Below are 9,924 nucleotides of genomic sequence, written 5' to 3'. Positions count from 1 at the left end.
TTGTCATTAGAAGTTTGCTTTCTGCTAACTCGGCTATCAGAGGAATAAGAAAAACTTATTCTTTGTGGTTTGGCTTATAATAATGTAAGCCACATTTAGAGTATTATACAAATATGTATCTAGGTAATGGTTCTTGAGCTGCTCCTCTTATTCTTTGTGGTTTGCTTATAATGTTACTTGCTAATGAAAATTATTATTTCCTAGAAATAAATAATTTTCAATTTAATTATAAGAGTTTATTGAATATTTATTAAAACCAATTTCCAATAAATAATCAATTATATCAAGTGTTGTTAGTGTGACCCATCAGTATCGTATGTTAAATAAGAATATCATTTTAATATGATTCTTGAGTATACTAGATCTTTTAAAATTAAGATGCAAGATAGTTGTCAAGATGTTAAATAAGAGATAAAAGTATCACTCATAACAATAGTGATGTTTAATTTGAAAAATGTTATAGACAATATTTGTACATGAGCAAATTTGCAAATAGGTTTTTGTTAAAGATTATAAATATTGTTAACGCTCTTACATTGTATTTAAAATTTTATATTTAAAAATATATATAAAAGAGTGTTGACATCACACTATATTGATGTTTCAATAATACACATAGTTTTAGGAGGTTTTGCCTTATTTATAATAAGAATAATGTTTCTTCTTATATTCATGGATATATATCCTTATTGGATTATCGGAAAGAAATGAAAAATACAACAAAAAATAGTTATGTATAAATTAGGATAAACAAGCGAATATATACATTTAGATTTCATGAGAATATTGAAAGTTTATATCTACATGCATTTCTTAAGTAGTGATACGTTAAACCTCATTCTACCGTGAAGCACCATGAACACCTTCTCCAAGATTGTTTGTTGTTGTATGGTTATCTTGATTACTTCAGTAAGGTACAGTCGTGAGTGGTGTAATATTTCTACTTATAGAGTTAAGAAAGGCGACATCATCTGAAAGTATTGTTAATTTATATTGGAGGATTATATCTATTATGTCACATGTCTCTTGCATATTTTTTATATTTTCATAATCCATCTCCAAAGCATATTGTATTTCTCTCTCAAGCTCAGTTCTTTTATAAAAGGTTGAAGTAGTCATTGATATATATATGTTCAGATGATTCTCTTAGCAGTGTAATTTTAGGGGTAAGTGAGTCTTTGTGTATGCTAATTGTAAGCTTATATACGAAAGGAATATTATATGCATAATCATTAAACACGATTTCCAAAATTTGGATGAGACGTTTTGGTGTTTAAACACATTGATTATATGCAATTATTATACACATTATTTTTTATTTATGTTAAATATTTACTTAATACATGACCTTTGGATTGCTTCAAAAACTATCTTCATATGTAAATACATTCTTCTCCCCCTTTTATAACCATTCTTCCTTCCCATTAGGTTACCATCCAAATCTTTCTCTCTCTTTCTCTCACACTTCCCTCTTTCAACATGTCAACTAACACAAATAGTGAGAAAGACTACAAACATGAGGTGACTATGTTTTTGAATGCGTATAATGAGAAAATATAACTATATATATCATGTTGATAAAAAAATTGTTTGAATCCGATCAGCAAGAATAAAGGGAAAATGTTGTGGCGATGAGGGGTATCATATTATACTCTAAACAAAACCGCACTGATAATGTTCTTTTCAGGCCCCTGAAGGAGGTTTTGAAGAAGAGAAGAAGAATCTCAAGGCTCTTGTTTTTTTTATAAGAAAGAATAATGTTTTAATATATATATATATATATATATATATATATATATATATATATATATATATATATATATATATATATATATATATATAACTTGTTTTGAAAATCAATATAATCGAACCCGTATTCATACATGCATATTTTTTAATCTTAAATATTTTGGAGATGAGAGTGATTCGTACACAACAATTTTTCTCTATACACAACAATTTGTGCTTTAAAATGTTGTATTATACAACACTATAATGTATAAATTGTTGTGTATGACAAAAAATTGTTGTGTACGAATCACTTCTCACTTTAAAATGTTTGTTATTGGCTAACCGATAATTTATAAAATATAATTTTTTTATTTTCTAAAAAAAAGCTCAAAATAAAAACATATTTCTATTTTATTTAGAACGAAAGAAATATTTATCGACTCCGTTGAAAAATTATTGGAAAACATGCTCGTTAATATGATCATTTTAAACCAATGTGTCACTAACAAACTTGGTAGAGGTATTGTATTTTAGATTGGATGTCTCGGATTCTAGTTCGGCCATTAACAAATTTACTACCTTAATAATACTGACTTCCAACTGGTAACCAGTCAGTAAAAAGATACGATCATTTTAAGACCGGTTGTAAAGTCAAGTGGCCAAAGTGTTAGTTTTGGAACTTAGAGTCTACTACATGAAATATGAGGAAAAGAACAAATATTTCAGTAATGTCATTACGTAATCACTTGCGCAATGGAATCCCATTGATGCTATTCAATTTTAGTTTTTCTTATAATTAATAATTTATAATTTGAGTATTTGTTTGAATTTTAAAATAAATGATTTCATCTCATAAAAAACAATTGTTGACTCGTGTGCAGTACATATATAAGTTTTCATGAACTAATAAAAAATACGTTGATTTTGCATATTAAATTCAAAACAACTTAAATCAATATTAACTCTTATTTACTAACTAAGTTTAAATTATAAGAAAAAAATAAGGGCACATTTTTTTCAAAAGCTATTTTCTGAAAGAACATATAATATAAATTTGTTATTTAGAGGGTCTTCGGCACAGAGTGTTTAAGAGCGTATAGTTTCTAGCGTTTGACAAAACGCTTCGTTTTGAACAGAAAACCCCATTCGGCACTACAAGCTTCTAACTTTTAGTTTAAACAAAATGCTCCAAATCCAAATGCTACATGTAGTGTTTTACAAAACGCTACAAATTATAAGTTACCCGCTACCCGCTACAAGCCACCAGCTACCAGCTAATTTTGCCGAACACACCCTTCATATCAACACTCACTTTTTAGAACTTTTTAAAACTGCTAACAACACTATCATGGTCATAAATCTATACCTTTTGTATTCAACAAACTTGAACTTTTAATATTTGGCCGAATGATACTTTTTCGTCAAGCTAGGCTATAAGCCATTTTCACTACTCATTTTTATTATTAATATAAGAAATCATGTACACACCTAATTATTTATAACAATATATAAAATCCCAAAATCTCATTCTAATTGAGCATGTTGTATAAAAGTTATTATATTTTATGTTATCTGAAAAGCTATTTATTTATTATTTTCGTTTTTAAAAAAATAATTTGTATTTATAATTTTTTTTTTCTGAAAAAATATTCATATTACAAACTTTAAAAAGAAAAACAAAATTTTGACTGGATGAAATTTGTTAACATTTTTGATAAGCTTACATGGACAAATCTAGGCATCTATGGACAAACCTGAAAAACACAAGATTTAAGAACCAATGTCATTAGGTTTGTTTTTTATGACCTAAGTTTGTTATAATTTTTACTTAAAAGCGAAACAAAGCAAACAATCGTCAGCAACATCAACACTACTAGATTAAACATAAGCAAAAATATTAGTTTTGACTTCATTTTCAAAAATTCTTTTGGTGCAGGATCTTTAACTCCTTGTGCATGTCATAAATAAAAGTCATTTTCTGTAATATGCATTTCTCAATGGAGTCAAGATCGAGTATTGGAACACTAGGCCTCTAAGCTCACGAATTTAATTGATCCTTTTATTTTTATTTATATTTACATAACGAAGCCAAGTTGAGTCTTGATCACCAACATAATTGAGGTTAGTTATATTTACATGTAAGCTTGTAAAAACATGCTACACGATTTCAAACCGTCAATAATTTACTTTTTTTTTTAAATGTTTTTATTATGAATGTTTTTTCTAAAAACGTCAATAAACATGAACGACTTTTAAAAAAAATAGTTATCTAATGGTTTTTCTGAAAATCTACCTTTTAATTTTGTTAAATTGCATATGATTTTTTGAATATTGATCAAATATATAAAATGTAATAAATTTATAAAAGAGAGTAAGCATTACCATTGGAGTGCCTCTCAAGCAGTCTTACTACCAAAATAAAAAGATATAAATCAGAATGTTTTCAGATTAAAAAAGATGATGTACCTCATGACAAAAGGGTTTTTCCATATATATCTAAATAACATGTGAAAATAGTAGTAATTAAGTTTATAGGTCTTTTGTACTGATAAATTCACTATTGCTATTTGTTGATTTGTTGGCGACTTACTCAATACAAAATATACCAACTCCCACTTATTCAGTCTCTTTGTTTAATATACAAAACATCAATGTGTTTTATGGAAAAAAACTGAAAGCTCAGGGGTCAAAGTTATAATATTTATCCGTCTCTCCTGAACTTCACTACATTCGGCACCTATAAAGAGCCCACTTCATTCCAACTTCTGATATAACAATCTTTTAAATCGATCTTTATTTAAATCATGGCCAATAAAGAAGGACAAAAACAAGTGGACGAAGGGAAGATCCCTCTTCTCACCCCCTACAAAATGAGTAAATTTGAGCTTTCTCACAGGTGCTTTTCTCTTCTCTCATTTGCCTTTCTTTCTTCGGATGCTTGCTTTTTTATAGTTTATGAACTGGGTTTCATTTATATTGATTTTCCCTTAGAGTTTGTGCTATTTATGTTCTTTTTTAGGCTGAATCCATTATTTATTTGTGTATGTCACAGAGTTGTATTGGCACCTCTAACAAGGCAAAGATCCTATGGGAATGTCCCTCAGCCACATGCAATCTTATATTATTCACAAAGAACAACAAAAGGAGGCCTTCTTATTTCAGAATCCACCGGAATTTCCGACACTGCCCAAGGGTACGTATATAACAAATAAGACCATGAAAATGATTATTACTTTCTTGACAAGCTTCAAACTTATAAATTACATGTTTGTCCATGATGTCATCATTATTACTTATTATGCCTATTGGTTTTGCTTTAGAATGTTTCCTTATTTTGTCATTATTGGAGAGTATATTCAAGACATTTGACTAATAGACAAACAATATGTGCTCGATAAAAAATTGATTGTTGATGATGGAGGAAATAGTTTTGTTGATAAACGTGTTTGTTGTTGTTTAAGGTATGCAGAAGCACCTGGTATATGGACAAAGGAACAAGTGGAGGCATGGAAACCAATCGTGGATGCTGTTCATGCAAAAGGAGGAATCTTTTTCTGTCAAATTTGGCATTGTGGAAGGGTTTCAAATACGGGTATACTATTCATCATCTCCCTTTGAAATAGAAACATACTTTAACTTAACTGATTAATTTGTTATAGCATACTACTTTTTTTTTTCTTCTGTTTACAACATTGTAACAGAACATTTTCAAAATACTAGGTATAAAAAGTACATTGCCCCTATTGGTATAAAAAGAAAAGTAAGTGGCTAATTCTTGCAATGGTTACTAAGTTGTCTTTTAAGTCGACATGCTTTTAACCAACCTTTTAAATTCTTCATCTATTGAGCAGATTTACAGCCAAATGGGCAAGCCCCAATATCTTCCACAGATAAAAAACTATTTCCTCAACCACGAAGCAATGGCATTGGTGTTGCACGATTTTCATCTCCAAGGAAGCTAACTACAGAGGAGATTCCGCTTGTTGTTAATGATTTCAGACTTGCTGCAAGAAATGCAATTGAAGCTGGTAAGAATCATCGATTCTATGAGATAACACACACAAAAAAAGGAGATTAATGGTTAACTGAAAGAAGTTTAAAACTTATAATAATTTGAGAAAGTGTTGAATATGGATTTAGGGAAAAAAAAACCACGTTGTTCTGCATAAACAAGTGTTGAGATCATATCTTATTTTTATAAAACATATATAGGTTTTGATGGAGTTGAGATCTCCGGTGCTCATGGTTACCTAATCGAGCAATTCATGAAAGACCAATTAAACGACCGGACTGACCAATACGGCGGCTCCTTACAAAACCGTTGCCGATTCGCTCTAGAAATCGTCGAGGCGATCGTCAACGAGATCGGACCGGACCGAGTCGGGATCCGATTATCCCCGTTCGCAGAGTTCATGGACGCAAGTGAATCGAATCCGGAAGCTTTAGGTCTTTACATGGCGGAATCTCTGAATAAATATGGGATTAACTATTGTCATATGGTGGAACCAAGGTGGAAAGCGGAAGGAAAAACCATCGAAAGTCAGCATAGTCTTGTCCCGATGAGAAAAGCGTTCAAGGGGACGTTTATTTCGGCCGGCGGGTATGAGATGGAAGACGGGAATACGGCGGTGGCGGAGAATCGGACTGATCTTGTTGCTTATGGTCGTTTGTTTTTGGCGAATCCGGATCTGCCGAAACGGTTTGAGCTCAAGGCTCCGCTTAATAAGTATAATAGGGAGACATTTTATACTTCGGATCCTGTTATTGGGTATACCGATTACCCGTTTCTGGAGACTAAGGTTTAAGCCCGTTCGAGTTACTGATGAGAAAGGCACGAAAAATGCAAGATTCTGTAATAAATTTGCTAGATCATCGGTATAAACTTAGAACTTTATGGAGAGAGAAAAAAAAAATGAGAGATAATATGTTTTAAAGTATGTTGTTATTTTAGTGCTTCAATCTTAATTATTATGATTGAAAATTGGTAAATTTGCTGTAGTAATTGCCATTTTTTATGGGGATTTAAGTTTGATTAATTAAAGTTGGTGGAATTTATTTTATTTTATTGAAATAATTAGGACTTTGATGGAAAAGGGAATACTCCAAATAGAATGGGATAAACCGTAGTTAGGTGTTAGTAGTAATTGATCATTGGGAGAGAACGAGAGAATGAGAATTAAAAATTTGTCAATAGAAAGATTTAATTACTAAGGAAAAAATAAGTCAGGATAAAAAAGGAGTGTAGTTTGACTGTTCTCATGTTGAGATCCATAAACCATTATATGCCATGTTGCAACTTGCAACAGACTTTGATCGCGGATTGTAATGCAAAAAATATTATCTAAACAAATGTTCATATTGTAGTTGCACATTACATACATATAACAAAGCCAATATCAATCTCAACTCAATAATGAACCACAATAACGTTATATTCAACAACCGCATCACCTAACAAATTAAATTTATACGTTTTTGCAGTCGCTATTCCCCGTGCCATCCTAAAAACGCCGGAACCACCAACAATCGGCATCTCACGATACTCATGCAACACTGGGTTCCGTCCCAAAAGGCTAAGAGAGCTGCCATTAAAATCCCCATCACTAAAAGCAAAGTTCATAGTCATAAGAAACCCAATATCTTCCATCGAGGCCGATGCATAGATCCCCTGGGCCCGACCTACAACAGTTGAGTTGGGTTCGGGTCCAGAGGTAAGCATGTCGTCAGCCATGACCACACTGCCAAACCCTGTAAGAGTGTTGACTAAGCCAGTGTAGCCGGTCGGCTTAGCCACCCTCATAGCGGTTGGGTTGTTGCCACTGACTATGTCATGGAAGTAAAAGTGAAGTTTGGTCACCTTTTCTTGCATGGTGTCTAGACCTTTGAACCAATCTTGTACGGCTATAGGGTCTTGATTGATGCAATGCACAAAAGAGAAAGACAAGAGTACAATTGAGCATAGTGGTATTTGGATGTGGAATTTCCCCATATTTGTGTTTATGTGTTTATGGGTGTATTTTTTTTGGTTCTTAAAATGGGAAAGACGATGATAACATGTGGGTTGGTTGGACTTGTGTAAAAAGGTAGATATGACATTGAAGTAGTTGATCAACTACAACACTAATAAGATTCGAAAAGTTGAATGTCCAATTCCAGCATACTAATAACTTTATAATCAATTTGACACAAATTAATAAAAAAATGTTCTTTTATTATTGATCAGGTATGTAGCGATTTAAACATTATATTGTAACGATTTAAACATTATTTTGATGTATTCGTCATTCGATCAAATGTTAATCATAGATAAACCTTCACAAGAGTCTTTATTATTTTACCAATGAACAAACACGTACCTAAATATGTAAATAGCTGTTTAAAAAGAGAAAAAAGAAAAGTCAACTTAATGACTTATGCACCATTATTGAAGAAGTTAAACCATTATCAAATAAAGATCACTATGGGGCAAGAGAAGTAATTAGGTATTTAAGTTGCACTATAAAATATTGGATCTTGCAATCAGTCACGAATAAAAAGGTCCTTAGAATTCTACCAAGCTTCATTACAAAACCAATATCCAAAATTCAAATTAATTTTGTCTTTTTGAACAGCAAATATAATATTAAACACATAATGACATAACTCCAGTGGGAAGCTGGAAAAAGAGTACAACAAACAACACAAGAGAACAAACAAAAGGAAACAAAGCCCGACTAACCGATCGAGAAATAGAATGAAATCTTCAAAGCAGAGTCACCAAGACAGCAGCACACCAAAAAATCCAAATAGGAGTAAAATGGTAATGTAAAAAACTCCCAAATTGGTATCTTGCAAAAAAGCTTAAAACACTATAAACATAATTTATAAACAGAATATCTTAGAATCACTTACCTAAATGTCAAAAATTGTGACAACTTATCATTTATCAAATCTAAAACCTAGAATTGATTGATATCTAATGGTTCAAGTCCCAATCAAATCATTAAGCAACTTTATATTTGATGACAAGTGATTATCTAATAGTTCAAGTCCCAATCAAATCATTAAGCAACTTTATATTTGATGACAAGCATTCCAAAAGTCTATTTTATGTTTTATTTTGCAGAGTTATTTTAATTTCTTCATGATTTTCTCAAGTCCAAAACTTGTCTGATATAGTAAATATATATGGCTTTCTTAATTTCAACTATAAACAAAATATATATCGCCAAAAAGTTTATTATTAATAGTTCTCTACTTCTTTTCGTGTTGTTCAAAAAAAATATCTACATAGTTGCACAACTTTCATGAGGTTACAGTTCGATGCCCTCATCTTTCAAGGTATTGTCATTTTTAACCCATTCATAACCCCGAGTCAACTCACATGGTCGATTCCTCCGCCACCGAAAAAAACTCCCAGATCTCCAATCCGACACAAACTCCGGTTTATCGTTTTAGCTCGGTCCCCAGCAGCTCATGTACATAACCTGTCGGAGAGAATCATCCGCCTGCTTCCTCGTCTCATCTCCGGCGAAGATTCCTCCTACGTCGGAAACTAAAACGCTGGAAAATGGACGAAGCTCCGTGTGGTCAGCGCCGATGGAGGAACCAAACGCCTTCTTACCTTGCTGGAAGGATTTCATGCCTGACTTCAGTTTGTGGCCTTGATCCGTGTGGCCGTTAACGACAGCGACACCGGCGGTCATCCAGACTCGGTTCAAGTAACTCATCTTGAGAAAAATTTTGTTTCTGAAACTTCCAATTTGATCTGACTATGTTTGTTGTTGTGCGATTAGTTAGGTGTTGTGGATAAGATTGATGAAGACTTGGGGTTATTTATAGGTGGAAATAGACCGGTGGTTTTTGTAAACCGGAAGCAAGGAACCCGGTACGGGATAAAGGCGGTTGGAGAAATAATGGGGAGCGTAGAACTCGAGACTTTTGGACGTATATGCTGCAAAATTTCATCTCGTGATTAATCGTGATATTCTCTGTTATTATATATACATATAAACTTTAAACCCCTTTATGAACAGTAGCCCATTTTTCACTTTAGCCCTTGGACTTTTATGTTTGTGGGTTTTATTAACTTTAACCTTTAGTCAAATTATTTTTACATCCCGGTTAATATCTGGTCAATGGTTTTTATGTTACTCCGTGGTCAATGCCAATGCCTGGATTAGCAAGGTTTTGAAAACCGCACCGGACATCGAA

The 9,924-nt window shown here is 32.3% G+C and overlaps 2 protein-coding genes and 1 long non-coding RNA gene across 3 annotated transcripts; 1 reads left to right on the top strand and 2 right to left on the bottom strand.

Moving 5' to 3' along the window:
- Positions 1-4,477: 4,477 nt before the first annotated feature.
- On the top strand, positions 4,478-6,791 carry LOC111899694 (putative 12-oxophytodienoate reductase 11). The gene is made up of 5 exons (XM_023895552.2): positions 4,478-4,627; positions 4,784-4,924; positions 5,193-5,323; positions 5,583-5,759; positions 5,944-6,791. The coding sequence occupies exons 1-5, from the start codon at positions 4,536-4,538 to the stop codon at positions 6,534-6,536; spliced, it is 1,134 nt and encodes a 377-aa protein (XP_023751320.1). The 5' UTR covers positions 4,478-4,535; the 3' UTR covers positions 6,537-6,791.
- Positions 5,363-6,121, bottom strand: LOC122197344 (uncharacterized). The gene is made up of 2 exons (XR_006190645.2): positions 5,982-6,121; positions 5,363-5,735 (listed from the first exon to the last, which is right to left on the bottom strand). It is a non-coding gene; the product is annotated as an uncharacterized LOC122197344 (long non-coding RNA).
- A 260-nt stretch (positions 6,792-7,051) lies between the features above and the next one.
- On the bottom strand, positions 7,052-9,555 carry LOC111899696 (dirigent protein 22). Its single transcript, XM_023895553.3, has one exon. The coding sequence runs from the start codon at positions 7,718-7,720 to the stop codon at positions 7,139-7,141; it is 582 nt and encodes a 193-aa protein (XP_023751321.1). The 5' UTR covers positions 7,721-9,555; the 3' UTR covers positions 7,052-7,138.
- Positions 9,556-9,924: the final 369 nt, after the last annotated feature.

This window comes from Lactuca sativa, chromosome 4 (genome assembly GCF_002870075.4).
Source record: "Lactuca sativa cultivar Salinas chromosome 4, Lsat_Salinas_v11, whole genome shotgun sequence".
Classification (NCBI taxonomy): domain Eukaryota; kingdom Viridiplantae; phylum Streptophyta; class Magnoliopsida; order Asterales; family Asteraceae; genus Lactuca; species Lactuca sativa.
The sequence above is the reverse complement of the archived record's forward strand: the minus strand, read 5'-3'. Positions and strand labels throughout refer to the sequence as shown.

Coding starts and splice junctions, on each gene's coding strand:
- LOC111899694 (XM_023895552.2), top strand. CDS start 4,536: ATGGCCAATAAAGAAGGACAAAAACAAGTGGACGAAGGGAAGATCCCT. Junction 4,925..5,192: donor ATTTCCGACACTGCCCAAGG/GTACGTATATAA, acceptor TTGTTGTTTAAG/GTATGCAGAAGCACCTGGTA. Junction 5,760..5,943: donor AAGAAATGCAATTGAAGCTG/GTAAGAATCATC, acceptor AAACATATATAG/GTTTTGATGGAGTTGAGATC.
- LOC111899696 (XM_023895553.3), bottom strand. CDS start 7,720: ATGGGGAAATTCCACATCCAAATACCACTATGCTCAATTGTACTCTTG.